This window comes from Spermophilus citellus (genome assembly GCF_964194105.1).
Source record: "Spermophilus citellus genome assembly, chromosome: X".
NCBI classification, from domain to species: Eukaryota; Metazoa; Chordata; class Mammalia; order Rodentia; family Sciuridae; genus Spermophilus; species Spermophilus citellus.
In genome coordinates this window covers 77733915-77753430 of record NC_138190.1, presented here as the reverse complement: position 1 = coordinate 77753430, position 19516 = coordinate 77733915, and the positions used below count along the sequence as shown (strand labels likewise).

Below are 19516 nucleotides of genomic sequence, written 5' to 3'. Positions count from 1 at the left end.
AAGGAGGGGTGGCTAAGGGGTGAGGGGGGCGGAGGGGGCGGAGTGGGGCGGGGCCATCAGGCCAGGAGCTGAGTTCGCCTGTTGCTGGGATGCTGATGGATAGGGTTACACTGCTGCTGGGGCCGGCTAGAGGAGGTGAGGGGATATTTTTGGAGGGAAGAGTTTCAGAGTTTGGGGTCGGAGTGGGGGAGGGCGAAGAGAGACCAAAGGTTCCTTTTACATCTGGACCTTCATTTACATTGGGACCCTATAAAAGGCGCACTTCCCCGCCAGCCGTTGGGTGCCGCACGGAAGGACCTTACTTCCACCATCCTCGGTGCCGCGCGTTCGCCGCATGAGCCACGTAGGTCCCGCCCGCTCCCCCTTTCTTCGCTTAGCTTCACTTCGCTTGTCTTTGTATTTGGTGACTGCTTTTCCAGACCAGTCTTTTATCTTTCTTAATCCTGAATAGGTCAGTATTGCTCGGTATCTTTTCCTATCTGAAACGCACGGTCCCAGTTGGAAAATACCTGAAGAGTGATTTGCTTTTGGAGAGTCATCTTTACGTCAACTGTAGTTTTCTGTGCGGAGTTGGTTAATAGAATTTGGAGCTTCTAGGGTGGGAGAACTGCTTGTGGGAAGTCATGTCTATTTCTGCAAAGTGCTGGTTTTGATCTTGCCTTGTTTTATTTTTCTTTTCTTTTTTTAAATTTTAATTTCTTTGGATGTAGATATTAACTGGTAAGTGAACCAGGTTCTTGTTTTATTGAAGGAAGACAATTTAGATTTCTTTCGAAATGTGAGTTGCCCAGAGTTAAGGCATCTTTTAGTTAACCACCTAAGGGATCAGTGTTTGTGGCTTAGGATGGAAAGATTGTTTGGAAATCCGTGCCTTGAAGGTACCTGTTATCATTTCTGTGAATTGTTGACTGTTCTAAAGCTAAAATGAAATTAACTGATATAATGCTCTTGCTTTTGCTACCTGAATGTTACTATTATTAAGACTTACGTGAATGGGTGTTTCTTAAAATCCTTTGAATCAAGTTGTTTGACTCTTTCTTGATCGTGTAGTTGCAAGTTTTTCTTTCTCAAATTTGTCCTTTTATAAGCAACTGAACAATAGGACAGATTAATTGTTTTCAAGGAGTTTTGCTGATGCCAAATTAATTTAAGATACTAGTAATTATTGTATCAATATTCTGACAAATATTCAAAGAAATCAAGAACCTTAAATATTAATTTATAACTTGCAATACTTTAAAGGGAAAAAAATCAACCTTTTCTTACCTCCAGCCTTCACGCACCAAACCTCCCCCTGCCGCCCCGCTCTTGCGCACGCCACCCCTTCCTATGACATTCCTCTCTCGCAGAAGGTTGAAAACATAATGAATACAAGTGAAATGTGATTCTTAAAGTAATATCTGTGTCATATAGATTGGATAACAGAAATACCAAGGAGCTTTCATGGTTTATTTCTGTAAATGATAACAATTTTTGACATTTTTTACCTTAATTTTTTTTTGTTTGGCAAAGAATGGAAAATTAATTCTTGGACACTTTAACTTATGTTGTTTTTCCATAAGTGGTAATATACATTATTTTTAATCAAATAATAAAATTTTCATGGAGGGAGGCAAATTAAAGGTAACTTGTATCTTGAAGATACTTTAAAATAACTCCATTAACAAAAATTTAAAGCTTTATTTTATATTATACTGCTTTTCAACCTCAAAAATAGATGACTTATTTGAAAAGTTTCTAATACTATTTTTTTCAACACTAAATAATAACCTAAATGGCAGAATTAGCAAAGCATCGCTTTTTTTGGTAAATTTTTCCACCTGTTTTTGTGTCCCTCTCAGAACAAGTCTGTGGTGAAATCTTTCCAAACTGAGGTGACTCCATGCAGCTCATCACTGCTGAGCTACAGAGTTTTGAATAAGAATAAGTACCTTTTTCAGCGCTGACTTCTTTTATTAAGCCCTTAAAGTGTTTATTGTAAAATCAGTTTCAGCTTCTAATTTAAATTTCTCTCTGTGCTCATTAATGCAAACCTGACATCCAAGGAACCCCCCCCCCCACCATCCAGTTTTAAGCTCTAGGCAAAATTCCTTGTGCTTTAGTCCAGTAAAATTAGATTGATAAAAGAAAACTAAATCTCGGTTTCCTTTCTACAATATTTCATCTGTGCTATGAATTGAAATTGCAGTTCACAATTGAATTTATTTTGGAAATATTTGAGGGAAAGTGAATTTATAATGATCTACTACTTAAACTCGCCACCTTTCAAGATATTTAAAAACCTTAATACAACAGAGGTTTTGTGTTTGTGTATGCAGTGGATTTTGTTTGTTTTTTATTTGTTTTGCTGTGATTTAGAATTAGAATTTGACATTATCACCAATATTTTCTCCTCTATGTGAAAACAAAAAGTTTTGAGAAACACTAGTTATGTTGTAATTATACTACTTAGTGAGTTAAATATGCTAAAAGAAAAAAAAAAAGGTTAAGTTTAAACTTTCAAGTATACTCATCTTACTTATATCAACATGTTTTCTAAAAATAAGTAGTTCTTTCTGTTTACAAGTGTAAACAATCAAAAATAATGCTAAGGGCTGGAGTACTTGCCTAGCATGTGTGAGGCCCTGGGTTCGACCCTCACTACCACATAAAAATAAATAAATAAAATAAAGGTGTTGAGTCCATCTACAACTAAAACATATTTTTAAAAAATGCTGAAATTTAGATTTTTGAAATAACAGAAATATGCAATTTTAACTTAAGATATTCTATTTTTGTCATGCTTTATGTTTAGCACAATTTTGTGTTTTTTTTTTAAATGCATGAATGAAAAAGTCACTGTGTGTTTTAGGGATTTATTTTTAAATTTGTATATTTTTTTTTTAGTTGTTGATGGACCTTTATTTTATTCATTTATTTATATGCAGTGCTGAGAATCAAATCCAGTGCCTCACACATGCCAGGCAAACGCTCTACCACTGAACCAAAATCCCAGCATAATTTGGTTTTTAATGATAATTTGAGAAAATTAAAGAAAAAATGATATTTAAAAGTCAATCTTTTAATGATAATATATTTTTCCTCTTGTACAGAAATGCTATGCTATTCAATACAAGAAATTTAGTGGTTTTGGAGATTAAAATAATTTTAAATAGTAAAGATTATATAACACCAACCTAAGGAATATATTTACAGATCTATTAATCTAATATACTAATTGGTAACATATTCATTCTTTAAAATTGCTTTACCAAAAATGTATCACTGATTTAATGAAAGGGCAAAGGACCACAACATTCCAATAGAGATTCATGTGTCTATCAAGGAATTATGACACATGCAATGTATGATCCCACAGACTATTGCCAGAGCTAAACACAATTTATTAATTATGACCGACATTTGTAGTTTTGACTTTTCTTGGGAGCCTTAGTTTTTTTTAAAAAATGCAACCTAAATATTTCTTAATAAAAAAATGGGGGTGGGGAGTAGAAATGCTGTACTAGGTCAGCCCAATGACCATTCATTCCTATAGTCCATATCTTGTGGTAACCACAAGACATTTCATGAAGAATATACTGCCATTCATCACATCAGGTCCAGAAGACTAGATAGGCATCTCATACATCCATAACTTCTATTAATAAAACAAAACTGATTGGACATCTTAGAATTTTCTCTAGCTCCTTCTTAAATCCATATACTATATATTTACATACATATTTTCTGTCAAAATTTCTATATATAATCTTAGCTAGGGGTACCACTAGGACAATGTATCAATTCTTTTTTATATTTGCCTTTAAAACTATAAGTGTTTAAGTGACCCCCAAGATGATGGAAGGGAGTAGAGGGAGGAACTTGATTTCTGATATTTAAGTGTGTGTGGTACAGATGCAAATTTGTATTAGATTTTTCTCTCTCATTTCCTATCTTTATGATATAACTTGTGCCTTATTTTAAAACATAAAATGAAAAATATGGAAAATATTTTCTTAAAAAAATAAGTTGCCTGTAACCCAACCAGAGATAGCCACTGGTAAAGTTCAGGTATATTTATGTTCAGTCCGTTTGTGCATATATATATATATATATATATATATATATGCATAAACTTACAAGTCATGGTTGAATGTGTGCTATTGTATAGTTTTATATTCAGTCATTTTTATTCAAGTGTATCTTGTATATTTTCCCATGTCTTCAGAATTTGTTGTGTTCCAATGGTATTCATTCCTTCTCATTCTTTGTCTTTCTGTACTAAAGTTCTAACTTTTAAAAGCAATCCTTAAGTATGTTTGTTTCATTAATATTTCTATATATTGTCATTTATTTTTCAATGCATAACTAGATATTTATGTATTTTTTACAAATTATATATATTTTATTATATAGACACTGCATGTGTGTGTGTATATATGTAAACCTAATTGAATATAATAAGTGGCCTTTGAGGTTTGCTAATATAAATAACATATTTCACAGCTCATTTCAAGTCCCATTCATCTATAATTTCAAGCATCATTCATCTCTCCATTTCCTGATTAATTCTGAAATTTATTGGCTGAGTAATATATTTTATGTTTTATTATATGAGTTTAGCATTTTTGTTTTATATAGGTGACCCCAACTCAGTAAACAGGTGTATGCTAAAAATATGTAGTCTATAAATCTGAAACCTTTATGCATTTTCCCAAATAAATAAAGCTATAAAGTGGTAATTAACATTATCAGAAAGTTTCTTCAACACAATGCAGTTGAAGTGCTGTATGTGCAATGAGATATAGTATGAACATAATATTCTTATAGTGTTGGTAATGAAAATTAGAAACTACTAAAAATCAAAATCAGAAACGATTAAAATTTTCTTGCAAATTGAATGCTGGTACTTGAGGGGAAAACTTAACTAAGTTAAAAGATAATGAAAGAGGCTGGGGTTGTAGCTCAGCAGTACAGCGCTCACCTAGCACATGTGAAGGCCTGGGTTTTATCCTCAACACCACATAAAAATAAATAAATAAAATAAAGGTATTGTGTCCAACTACAATTTAAAAAAAATAAATCAATAAAAGATAATGAAACAGTAGTAAGTAGCTGGTTGGGAATTCTTAAGAAACTTCTAGGCAAGCAGGTAGATGTCATTTATCATTCATATACAATTTCACCTTTTTTAATAAGTGGGAAGATAACATTCTTTTTTATTATTATTTTTTGCTTTTTTAAATTTGTCAATGGACCTCCATTTTATCCATTCATATGTGGTGCTGAGAATTGAACCCAGGGACCCACACGTGCTAGGCAAGTTCTCTACCATTGAGCCACAACCCCAGCCCCTGATAACATCCTTTAAATTTTTTTTTTAGTTGTAGATGGACAAAACACCTTTTTATTTTTTTTATTTATGTGGTGCTGAGGATTGAATCTAGTACCTCACACATGCTAGGCAAGTGCTCCACCACTGAGCTACAACCCCATCCCTACAATTTCACTTCTAAACATAACACTTGTTTTAAATTTATTAACAGTACTACCCTTTATTAATAGATGAAAATAAGGTTGTTTCCCTCCTGAGACTAACATATTAGAGTAGAATTTTCACTGGGAATTGTGCAAGACTTAGAAGACCAAAGAATTTGAGAAAAATCTTGTCTGTGTTAGAATTAACACAGTAATAAAAATAAATATAGAGATTATAGGCTACAGGATGAATTAGATTAGGGGATGAATTTGAAAGAAAATGACCTTAAGTCAATTCTCTGTTTTGGCCACCAGATGATAATATCAGGTCAAGGCATTAGGTTGTAAGGATGTGGGCAGGGTAGGAGTCAGGGGTCAGTAAATGCCTCCACATTTTATTTCTAAATGCCCTTCCTCGAAAGAAACTCACGTTTGAAATTTCTAAGCAGGCAGATGGAAGGCCAAGGAAAGTACTGTGCATTTCCTGTATCCCAGACAATACCAGGCATAAGCCAATCACATAAACGATGCTCAATATGTAATAACAATAAATGCTAACTTCATAGACTATTTTAAGGATTAAGTGAGTTAATGCATGAATAATGCTTAGAACAACATGTAGCATGTGCATGCTATCTATTATTACTACTATTTTTTTATATTTGTTTTTTGATTAAACCTCTTGCAATACTCAGAGAAGTCATTTATGAAAAAAATAAGCACACATTTCTATTATTTAAAAAGATGATGTACATCAAGGTGAATATAATGAAATTATATAATCTCAAAATATTTAGAAGAGAGGTATATGAATGTATTCACCATGAAGAAATGTTAAAAGTTTAAGGTAATGGAAATGCTGATCTGACCTGATCACTATCCAGTAAATTCATGTATTATAACTTCCCATTTGCTTGATATCAAGCTAGACATTATATTTATAGAATTGTGAGAGTGCTTAAATTTTGAATCTGCTTGAAATTAAAAGTATAAAAAGCACCAAACCTGAAAAATCTATTTTAACATTTTTGTCACCAACTTCTAAGGCTATTTCTGCTTTTAAGGAAACTATTATTTCTGTTCTATAATTCCTTGGTTCCACCCATTAGTTATATTTGTTCATATGCAGAAAATTTATTAAGATGAATTTTTGGAGATTTGTTTTTCATTTGTAGAAATGCCACTCAACATTTTGTACTTTTTCTCGTGTGGCATTTTGTTTCTTTAAAGCTGTTTCATGTTAAAGTATTACATTTATAGATCAACTACAGTGCAAAGTAGCAGAATAATGGTAAATTTGTGAGGAGAATAGAACAGCAAAAAATGGAAGCTTCTATAGGATTTTTTCAGGAGATTTCAAGAGCCTGGAAAGCAAAATTATGAAAGCTGTATTGAAAAAGGTACTTCACCTCATAGAGTAGTTAATTGACCTATCTAATGAGATGGAAAATAGATTATGTTGGGAGAGAGGTATTTAATGAAGCAACCCTAGAAATTCTCTACACTGAAAAAAAAAGTCCTTGGCAACCAAGCCTTTGTCAAACTGTCCTTCATTATGTAGTTATTTATCTTACTTTTATATAATGGATGGAAGCTGTATTTAAAGCAGATGTTAAATTAGGTTGTAGACAAGAAAATTATATGTCATATTACCTTTATTCTACCCTAGCCTATAATAATGCTGATAAAATTATAAAAGTTAAGTTCTGTAGCTTCTACACTTTGATTATGCAGGATTTTTATTGGATAAACTAAAAGGGATAAGTGTATCTTTATGAAAGTAATTGTAAGGCCATTCTTACGCTTAAATTTTTGTGAGTCTTATATAGTTAATTAGTCATAGTACCTTTCTATTATTGAAGATCTACCTAAATATGAATTTAGAGGTTAAGTTTATAATAAAAGTAATGACCTAACATAAGGGAAAAAATCAAGTTTGCCAACTGCAAAAAGGAAATGTGATTCCTTATATAATAGAGATAGTTTAACATAGAAAACTCAAATACTAAAAAAAATAATAGAATGATACCCGGTTAAAGGATAAGACAATTTTAAGTGTTTATATTTCAGAAACTCTAATGTCAGTTAATTTTTAGTTTTAGAACAAGTAAAGTCCCCTTCTCGTTTTCTACCTCAGGCTGTCCACTATGAATCTGTTTGCATATAGATGTCACCCGAGGTTGAATCGATGGTTAAATTAATTCTAGGCCTAAATTGTAGAAAAGATAAAGAAGTAAAGAACTAACTCCTATTAATTTTACACAGTATGTGTGCACAAATTATTGGAAATTCTGATGAACATTAACATTAAGGAATGGGAAAGGAGATGATAGATAGATAGCTATTCAAGAATTTCTTGGCTAGTTTCCACTTGTAAACATCATCATAGGTTATGTTTTAAATTTGACCAATCCAGCCATTAGAATGAACAAGAAAATAATGACTTTTGCCCTGAATGAAACAAATGCTGTGGTGATAAAAGAGATTTAAACTAATATCAGGTGGTGCTTGGCACTATTGAGTAGATATTTTAAGAAATTAGGTTGGTAGCTATTTCCTGTATCTCTAACACATGAGAACATTCATATTTTCTTGCTAGTTTTACTCCATATTTATTTTTTAATTTTTTAAATTTTATTTGTTCTTTTTAGTTACACATTACAGTATAATGTATTTTGGCAAATTATACATACTTAGAATATAACTTATTCTATTTAGGATCCCACTCTTGTGTATATTTTTAATTTCTGGTTTTTAAGCCAGAAATTTGCTGGGCACTGTGGAGCACACCTGTAATCCCAGAAGCTCAGGACACTGAGGCAGGAGGATCGTAAGTTCAAAGCCAGCTTCGGCAACTTAATGAGACCCTAAGCAATTTGGCAAGACTCTGTCTCAAAATAAAATATCAAAAAGGTCTGAGGATGTCGTTCAGTAGTGAAGTGCCCCTGGGTTCAATCCCCTGTACCAAAAATAAAGAAAGAAAGAAAAAGAAAAACCAGAAATTTATTTCTCACAATTCTGAAGGCTGGGAATTCCATTATCAAGGTACCAGATTCTTTTGAAGGCCTTATTGCTTTGTCATAATATGGCAGAGGGCATCACAGAGAGAGCACATGTGAGAGAAGGTGTGATCAAGAGTAGTCTGTATTTCTTTCTTTTTAATATTTTTTTTAATTGGAGGTGCACAACACAATATCTTAATTTATTTGTATGTGGTGCTGAGGATCGAACCCAGTTCTCTACACGTCAGTCAAGTGTGCTGCCACTGAACTACAACCCGAGCCCCTCTGTGTTTCTTTTTGACATTAAAACAGTTTTATTTTTTAAAGCAAATCTTAAATGAAAAACATGTATTCACAAATAAAAAGTCTTCTAAGACTAATATATTAAAACTAGGGCTGGGGATGTGGCTCAAGCGGTAGCCAGCTTGCCTGGCATGCGTGCAGCCCGGGGTTCGATCCTCAGCATCACATACAAACAAAGATGTTGTGTCTGCCAAAAACTAAAAATATAAATATTAAAACTATAAGGAGGTGATGCAGATAGTGACTAGAATTATGACATAGTGATTATTGTATTACCATGGAGTTGTGGAACCACAGGGTAAACTTTATTTGGAGGATCTGCCTAGCTCCAGAGAGGTTCCCTCTTGAGTAGCTTCTTTCTCCACCTTCAAAATAATCAGAATTTTCTTTCTAATTTTTGGCCAAGTGTTTTTGGAACCAAGGACTGGACAGTTATGGCCATATTTTGTCACTTGGTGCCATCTATACATGAACCTAGAAAACATTTTAGGTTTAAAGATTTGCTTCAAGGATTTGGATCATGTTTAAAATATTTGCTTTTAGTATCTGAGAGAGTTAAGGTAAATTTCTGTGTTCCTATCTTTTTTTTTTTTTTTTTTTTTTTTTGGCGGGGGGGCAGTCCCGGGATTGAATTCAGGGCACCCAACCACTGAGCTACATCTCGAGCCCTATTTTGTATCTTATTTAGAGACAGAGTCTCACTGAGTTGCTTAGTGACTTGCTTTTGCTGAGGCTGGCTTTGAACTTCCAATCCTTCTACCTCAGCCTCAGGAGCTGCTGAGATTACAGGCATACACCATTGTGCCTGGCTATTCCTATCATTTTTAAAGGAATCTAGTTAACTTTTATAGATATTTATGTGGTATGAAGTCTTACCTGGTAATTAATACTATAGATTGGAAATACAGTGTTTGAACTCAATCTTAGTGGATCAAATAAATAATGAATGACTAGAAACTCTAGACTGCAGGGAAATTGAAGTATCTTTATTTGTCTTCATGTGAATGAAGATCAAACATCATCAAACAAAAATCCTTGAGTGCAAATTTTATATTCAGTCACTTATGTAGATCAATTAGTATTTTAAAATGTTGCTGTAAAACAGTTTTACTTAAGTAAACATTTCTAGAGTAAAAAATTAAGATGGATTTTCTCAGAAGTATTGTGTCAGGTTTTTTCATTTAAAGCCATGACTGACTTATGTGACTAATCTAAGTTTTCATTTTTTTTAGAATCATCACTCATTTTGAAAGTCACTCTTTTTAGATGTGATGGAACACTGGCTAGCACCTACCCTTACTGAAATACCTCTGATAGCTCCACTTATCAATAGCGAGCTCATGTATCAGGTAAAAATAGTTTTGCTTTTCTTTTCATTGTAACTGTTTAAAATATTCTCAAATCTAGCATTAGCTTTTATTTAGAAAAGTGTTCAATATTTTATGATTGACCACTTATTTGGGAATCTTTTCGTTTTTTATTTTCCTTGTAGGCCTTTTGAAAATCACTTAAGGCATTTAACATAAGCTTAACCCGCATATAACTTCCTTTGGAGTTGATATAGCTGATTTTTCAGACTCCTTTGATCAGTACAGAAGTCCTGATGCTGTGTTTTAAAGTCTATAGTACTTGGGCTGGGGATGTGGCTCAAGCGGTAGTGCGCTCGCCTGGCATGCATGCGGCCCGGGTTCGATCCTCAGCACCACATACCAACAAAGATGTTGTGTCCGCCGAGAACTAAAAAATAAATATTAAAAAAAAATAAAGTCTATAGTACCTACAATCTCTTCTGATTTTAAGAAAAATATGACGCTAACATATTCATATTCATTCACAGATGAGTTCAGCTTCCTAATTTTTAAAAGTATTGTGTTTGAACAGCAATGACTTCCATGTATATGATCAGTTTCCAGAAAGGAAGAAAGAGTATAGTTCAGATTTAGCATTTTCTCCTTTCTTTATTCAAGAGAAGTCCTATCTCAATATGTTCTGTACAAAGATTACTAACTTTTCTTCTCTTGAATTAAAAAAGAGCAAAGATATCTAGCTTATAATTTTGTTTGAAGTAAAAGTGGTTGAGTTAAAATTTCATTTAAATTAATTTTTTTTACTAGATGGAGAGTAATCATATAGACCCCACTTTTGCAATACACTATTCCACCAATTATTCACAAATGATGACTCATCCCAAGAGGTATTCCAGATGGCCTTCTTGTCCTCAGTACTGGATACAACAAGTATGTCTGAATTTTACCTTTAGAGTAGAAGTTTTATTTTGTGCTTTTCGTTTTATGGAGCCTTTATTTTGGGGAGAGGGGCAAGGGAGAAGTTGATCTTTGTACATCAATTCACCTATTTTCTGTGATCCTACTAAGTTTTACTTGGGTGCAGGAGGACCTTTTCTTACTAAGGAGTATTGAATTTCCCCCACTAAGTGTCCATTGATTCAGTGTACTCTTCTCCTTGAGTTTTTTGTTTGTGTTTGTTTGTTTGTTTGTTTGTGGTGTTAGGGATTGAACCCCCGGCCTTGTACATTGACTAGGCAACTGTTCTGCCACTAAGCTACTCCCACAGCCCTCCTTGAGCATTTTGAGCCATCCATAGTTAGTGGGTCTGAATATTATTTTAAGGGTAATAATAAATTTTAATAGATTGGTTCTTTTTAAGGAGCCAGGCACATTGGTACACGCCTGTAATCCCAGTGGTTTGGGAGCCTGAGATAGGAGGGTCACAAGTTCAAAGCCAGTCTCTGCAATGTTGAGGTGCTAAGCAACTCAGTGAGACCCTGTCTCTAAATAAAATACAAAATAGGGCTCAGTAGTCAAGTGCCCCTGTGTTCAGTCCCAGTACCCCAAAAAAAGTGTATCATTAAAGAATAATTTATTTCTAGATTATATTGGTGCAAGTTAACGCTGGGGAGACCCTCACTATCAAGTCTGATGATGGGACCATTCAGAATATTCAAGGTCAGTTAAAAGCATAATTATATGTGTGTTATATTATATCAAATAGATTAAGTTTAAATATTAGAGTGAGATTACTAAAATCTCACTAATAACCTTTATGGTTGGAGCTAGATTAAATACTGATAAATTAATATAATACTCATAGGAGCTTCGCATTAATATAACAATTAATTCCATCTTGCTAATCTTACTAGACAACTTCATAAGAAAGGTACTATAAAAAAGAAGAGAGATTAGTTCAAGAATCCCATTTGAAGAAGTCCATATTTTGGAGACTTGATAGCCACTTATAGTTTTAGACTATTCCATAGACCACTAAAGACCTTCAGACAGCTCATTCATTCATACATTCAACACGCATTTCTTTAGTGCCTAGTATGTAGCGGCACTGTATTAGACATTTAGGGTATGATAATATACAGAGGGGAAGGGAAAGATAACATAATAAATTATGTATATAATTTCATATAGGTATATGAATTTTATTATATGTAATATATTTTCATTGTTTTTATATAAAGATATTATGGATTTATTATTACCTATTTCAAATTGAGATGATTTCTATTTTAGTACAATTATTTTGTATCCTAAAGTGATTTTTGAGATATATCTCAAGAATTTCTACAAATATTATTCTCTAGCAATGAATTTCATATGGCTACTATTTAAAAATTATCATGAACTTATATTTATTATTTTCCCCATTACTAAAAATAGTTACCATTCTAGGATTTAAAGCCACATATATATTTAGAACTAAGTACTATTTATAATTTCAGATAAAAAAGAATGGTTACATACAAAAGTCTCTTTTGTGCTATATTTTGAGTTACTATACAATCATATGTTTCAGACAATAAGAATACCTAGTATAAATATAGAGCACCACATGAGTGATGAGTGATGTTGGGTCCTCCTTTATAAGGTACTGTTTCCTAAGATAATTTCACTTTAATATTATTGGTGGGAAACCTTAAAATGAAAATTAATTTAAGTTTATTATACATCACTATAAGAAAGATATTTTGTGGTAGAGAGTAAAACTTAAATTTAGCAATATGTAACCATCATAGTTGAGAAAGAACTACCAGAAGGCTGAGAGTTCTTTTTCATTAGCAGTATAATTTGCCAACACTTTTATGATATAAATTTTACCCAATACCCATTATGTGTTTCAGTTATTTTCCATTGGTTATGATGAATTCACAGTGATTTATTTATGCTCTGAGTCCCCTTTGTGAGTAAACAACACACACTTTCAAAATGACTAGCTTCTGTTGAAGTTTAGTGCTAATTTTCATTATGCAATTTTAACTGGTTCCTGTAATGGACTTTGTTTAAATTTATTACAGTATTTATTGATAATAATTTTCCTAGGGCCTGCTGATGTACCTCTGATGTCACCAAGTGGAACTTTACCACCAATATATCTTCCTCCTGGTTACATGTCTCAGGTATGATAGTGTGGTTTTTATTTGGTGTTCTAAATTATAATTTACCATTTTTCATTATGTCACTATATAAGAGCCTATAGGCATAGGTGGCTCTTTTTAATAAAGAACTTCTGGAATAGTATTTATGTATTCACTTTACTATTACCATCATTACCAAAAAACAATGGCTTTTAACCAAACCTTAAAATGCAATTGTTTAAAGTGACTGATTTTTAACCCAAATTCCCTTGGATTGCCTTGTAAATGATGCATAACTTATCTAATAAATTTGGATCTCTTAATCCTCCATTCTTTTCATGGTTGTTTCTAAGTAAGTTAATCCATTTTAATTACCTATTAAATTGCAACAGTAATTACTTCTGATAGTGTGTGTTCTTTAGTCCTTAAAATTACTTAGTACTTTCTGTTTGGTAGTATTTCATTCACAGACTACTACAGGCACATTTAAGAAATTCCTTAAATATTTATCAAGCACCTAAAATGGGCAGGGAGGTATGTATGGCTTTTGAGATTAATAAGATGTTTCATGGCCTTGGAAATTTAATAAATAATTGAGAATATGTCTGTTTATGCTTCTTCATATTTTTTTTTTATTAGTGACCCTATCTGGTTCTGTGTATTGCACAGCTGAGGAGATGAAGAACATATGCTAAACAAGTCAATAGTTTAATTCTAAATAGACTTATCTATTGGACAATAGCTAATGAAAACAAGTGCATATACATCTTCACTCATCGATTTCACTTTAAGGAATTTATCCTTAAATTTGTTTTTACAAATTTGGAAAATAAATGTACGAGATTATCCCTTAAAATACTGTTTGTAATCACAAAGGTTTGGAAAAATCCTAAATGCCTGTCAATGAACAACCTTATAATATAGCCACATAATGGAGCACCATGAAGCTGAGCAAAATAATAGAAAACTATATATTGGTATAGAAAACTCTCCAAGATATATTGCTGAGTACAAAAAAGAAAGTACAGAGTACTGCAATTAATGTTAACTTTTATATAGTAAAAAAGAAGGAAAAATAAGAATCTACATTCTTATTTGTTTGTGTAGGCATAAAGAAATTCTGGAAGAAGTCATAAGAAGCCTAGAGTAGTTGTCTACTGGAGGGAATTGAATAGATAAAGGTTAAGAGAGAAATTTAATTTTATAATTTCTTTCACCTTATGGTTTTGAAGTATGTCAATATATTATCCATGGTCAAAAATTCCTTTTTTAGGAAAAGGATTGAGGGGGGAGGGAAGAGAGGTGGGAAAGGGGAGGAACAGGAATGGAATTGACCAAATTATACTATGTACATTCATAAATATATCACAGTGAATCCCACTTTGTGTAATTATAATGAGCCAGTTACAAATAAATACATAGAAGGAAGACCAGTAGAGTAGAGGAAAGGGGCCAGGGGAGGGAGGACGGAAGGGAAAAGGAAGTATTGGAGATTGAAATGGGCCAAATTATATTATGGATTTATGAATATATCCATAGTGAACCCCACTGTTATATATAAATATAATGCACTAATAAATACAAAATACTACCTCTTTAAAAAGCCATGTATATATAGGAAAAAGGAAGAATTAATCTTGCTTTCTGCTTTACATTATAGTTTCATTTAATAATTGGTTTTTGATGTTTGATTTCTTGATTAAGATCATAGAATATAAATCAAAATTTAGTAGGGAAAATCTAATGTTTATGATTTCTAATATATATTATGACTTTCTTCCATCTTAGGTAGTAGAAGACAATGGGATTCGCAAAATTATCATTGTGCCTCAGACAATTGACTATCGCATGCCCATGCCTGCTCCTATACAACAAGTATCACACTTCATAACACCACCCTCTCTTGTATATCCACAAGCCCCTCAACTGATGTTTCCCCAACCTCATGTGGAATTTCCAATACCTTACATCCAAGAACTTGTGCCTCAGCAGCTACCGCCACTACCACCACCATTGCCACCACCACCACCACTGCCACCTCCACCGGCAACATTTATTTACCAGGAGCATCACGGTAGTGTACAATTTTCTTTTTGGGGGGTGGGGTACCAGGGATTGACCTCAGAGGCACTCCCACAACCCTAACCCTTTTTATGTATTTTAATTAGAGACAGGGTGTCACTGAGTTGCTTAATGCCTTGGTGTTTCTGTGGTTGGCTTTGAACTTGCCATCCTCCTGCTTCAGCCTCCCAGGCTGCTGGGATTATAGGCATGCACCACTGCACCCAGCTATAATTTTCTTCAATAAGAACTATTTTGAGTTTGTTAAAATTAACATATATGGACAATTATTAAAATGAAAAAAATGGAATATAGTAACATTCTGTGAATGATTACATTTCATATAGTAGAACTGATGTCATTCCATAGGGAAAAAGTTTATTATTCCCAAGGTTTATTTATCTTGGGCAGAATGTTCATTAAACACAATTTTCTATAAATATTTGTCATACTTTGATATAGCATGTGATTTAGGACATTAATTTTTACTGACTGGGTCTATTATAACATCAGACTGGAAAAATCATTAAAAATTTTTTGATTACTAATGCCACATACTTGGAATATAAAAGACACTGTGAGGTTGACATTACAATTATCTTAAGACCTTAAAATTTGGAAGTGGAGTTACTACAAAAGTAAACCCTGTATTTATTCATGTTTTTCTTTCTATATAAGTCAATATATTATAAATATGCAGACATATACCTAATATCTGTTAAGGCAAAGTGGGAAAGAATTTCAAGTAATGCATGGTTTATTGATGCTCTTTTATTAGGTAAGAAAACTTGAAATATATAATTAGTGTGATTATTAAACATCATCGTATTGTCTCTTTTAGAAACCTACTCTCATGGAAGAGCAAATTATAACCAATTTGATGAAAGGGCTGCTAAACTGGGAGAATATATGAAGAGAAAAATGAGAGAACGCCAAGTTGGTGGATACAAGAATCGTTATATGGTTAACAACACCTCTTTGATTGTAAACAAAACTAATGATTTTTCTAGTATTTCTGGTACTCCAGGTGCTTACTCTGTGCACTGTGCTCCAACCACCTACACTGCTGACAATACATCCAACATTTATACTGTGGAAAATGCTCCAAGGACTTACACTGTTGGCAATACTTTGAGCACCTGTACTGTGGACAGTGTCCCATGCACCTACACTGTTGAAAATACTTTGAGCACCTACACTGTGAACAATACTTTAAGTACTTACACTGTGGACAATGCTCCAAGTACCTATACTGTGAACAATGCTCTAAATATTTATGCTGCTGACAATACTCCCAGTACCAGCACTGTTGGCAATCCTCCAAACACTCCCAACACTGACAAAACTCTCAGTAATTCTTCAACTGACCATGTCCCTAACACTTCCACCTCAGATAGTACTCCTTGCCCTGACAACACTGATAGTGTTACAAGCCCTTCCGGCACTAATTATGTTCCCGTGACAACCACTTGTGATAGAACTCCCAAGCTATCAACTATTGACAGTCCACCAAGCTCTCCTATTTCTGATGGTGCTCCCAACACTTCTGTCCTTGAAAATGTTCTCACCATTTCTGTCATTGATAATGCTCCCAGTACTCCTACCATTGATAATGCTCCCAGTACTCCTACCATTGACAGTGCTTCCAATACTCCTACCATTGACAGTGCTTCCAGTATTCCTACTATTGACGGTGCTTCCAATACTCCTACCATTGATGGTGCTCCCAGTACTCCTACCATTGATAATGCTCCCAGTACTCCTACCATTGACAGTACTTCCAATACTCCTACCATTGACAGTGCTTCCAGTATTCCTACTATTGACGGTGCTTCCAATACTCCTACCATTGATGGTGCTTCCAGTACTCCTACCATTGATGGTGCTTCCAGTACTCCTACCATTGACAGTGATTCCAGTACTCCTACCATTGATAATGCTTCTGGTACTCCTACCATTGATAATGCTTCTGGTACTCCTACCATTGATAATGCTCTCAGTTCTTCTAATACTGCTAGAACACCCAGCACTGCTAGGGCTCTGGTTGAGAGTAATCATGGAAAGAAATTGAATACTATGCGAGGTGAAGACAACAAACAGAAATCAGGTGGAAAAGAAAACAAGAATCAATCATCAAATGTAAAAGGTAAAACCAAAAGTTTGGTTTAGTTGACAATGAATAAACATTCCAATGTTTAGGACTCTTAGCACATTTTAAATATTTAGATGCCATTTTCTGCTTCCATTTCCCTTTTTCTTCTCTATATATAGCTACCTATAAATTATTTTTCTAATTTATTTTAAATTGATTAATATTATTTTTGATTGAAAACTCATAATTTTATATATTTATGGGACTGAATGCTATGTTTTGATATATGTACACTGTGTAGAATGATTAAATGAAGGGGTTGGGGTTGTGGCTCAGTGGGAGAGCACTTGCCTAGAATGTGTGAGGCACTGGGTTCGATTCTCAGCACCACATATAAACAAATAAATAAATAAAGGTCCATTGATAGCTAAAAAAAAAAGAATGATTGAATGAAGCTAATGAGCATATCAGTCATCTCACTTATGTTTTTATGGCAAGACATTTGAAATTTATTCATTAATTTGAAATATTCAATACAGTATTATTGCCTATACTCACTCTGCTGTGCAATAGTTTTCAAAACGTGTTTCTCCTATCTGAAATTTCAAACCTTTTTATTAGAAACTCCCCATTCCCTCCGCATCCCCCAGAGCCTGGTAACCATTCTGTTCTCTACTTCCTATGAGTATGAATCTATTAGATTTCACATGTATGGAAGATCCTGCAGTATTTGTCTTTCTGTGCTTGGCTTATTTCACTTAGCTTAATGTTCATGCATGTTGCAGCAAATGACAGGATCCCCACCGCGTTTTAAAGATTAATAGTATACAAAACCATACAAAAAGCTCCTTTTTAAAATCAAGAAGAAATAACTGTCCTCATGTAACATTTGTGTACCACATAATTTTTTTCAGTTGCCTGCCAGTAAAATACTCAAATTGCTCTACAGTTCTGACCAGTTCACATGATTTTAAATTGAGGACTTTTATTCATCTTTTGTTAGAATTTGTTTAGTATTTTATACTTGGCACTGCTCTCTTTAAATCTTTTAATGTAAATTGCTATTAGGTATTTATTTATTCTCTTGGTGATATATTTGTAGTGGGATAATGGACATCTAACCCCTTTTTCTTCTTTTTGCCAATGTAATATTTATATTGGTGTGCTTTTTTTAACTTTTAGAATGCAAAACAGGACACAAAAAGAAATGCTATTACATCTGTGAGAAACCCCTTGTAAGTAACCAAAGTGAATATTTAAGCATTCCTTTTCATTTGTTTTGATGTTTGAAAACCTGCAAATTCACTTGTATTTTATTTTTCTCTTGTTTTTCCCCCACATTTTCATTGGTGCATTATAGTCTTGCATAGTTTTAATTTAAAGCTTTTACAGAGTTATTATTTCATAATCTACTTTAGTAACCCAATAAGTGAAGATCTGATGTGGCATTGTTAAGGATAGGATTAATGGCTCATTGTTTATTCACAGTATTTAAGTACCCAACATGAGAACAATAATATAATTAATATCAGGTAAGATTTAAGAAGACTATATTATAAATTCCAGTTTATAATTTTTTTAATTATGCTATTTGAATTTTTGCTGTTTTAGGTTTCTGATATCCAAACAAGATCTGCTGTTATTTCGTGGCATCTGCGTGGTTCTGAGACATGTGATCATACTAGATCCCCTGTAACATTTGAACTGGCAATATCTAATAGTGGTAAAAATGGAAAATATAAAATCGTTTATACGTAAGTCTTTCTTTTTAATCAGTTTTCATTTCTTATAATTCAATTAAAATATTCTATCTAAACATACAGACCCCAATTATGCTGAATTCTAAAGGTTTTTCTTTTTCTAAGCTTTGAATGCATTTTCTACAGAAATCATTTTCTACATGGTGGTAAGCTACCAGATCAGTCCACTAAATTCATTGAATTATAAATATATTAGAGCTGAGGGGGACTTTAAATATCAACAGTCCATTCTTTTCAGTCTAAAGACTTCTTATTTTGCTGAATTTGAACTCAGGAAAAAGTAAACCTCTAGTTCTCCTTCTCATTTTTCACTTAGGTCATTTTAGGACAAAATAAAGTTTCACATAACTTTCTAATGCATTTGGGTACACAAGCAGTATACATTGCCAGAGAAATTTAAGACTTGGTCTCTACTAGGGATTTCATTATAGGAGCTAGTTATAAGATGGAGGCTGTGATA

At 33.3% G+C, this 19516-nt stretch overlaps 1 protein-coding gene across 1 annotated transcript in view; it reads left to right on the top strand.

Moving 5' to 3' along the window:
- Positions 1-204: 204 nt before the first annotated feature.
- The window catches only part of LOC308639359 (fibronectin type III domain containing protein 3C1-like), a 35613-nt gene continuing 16301 nt past the window's right edge, over positions 205-19516 (top strand). The window contains exons 1-9 of the mRNA XM_081277628.1: positions 205-343; positions 9995-10111; positions 10877-10999; positions 11653-11728; positions 13109-13185; positions 14932-15217; positions 16046-17350; positions 18479-18531; positions 18908-19050. Of these exons, the coding sequence (XP_081133754.1) occupies positions 10034-10111; positions 10877-10999; positions 11653-11728; positions 13109-13185; positions 14932-15217; positions 16046-17350; positions 18479-18531; positions 18908-19050 (2141 nt within the window). The 5' untranslated portion in view covers positions 205-343; positions 9995-10033. The remainder of the gene's footprint in view (positions 344-9994; positions 10112-10876; positions 11000-11652; positions 11729-13108; positions 13186-14931; positions 15218-16045; positions 17351-18478; positions 18532-18907; positions 19051-19516) is intronic.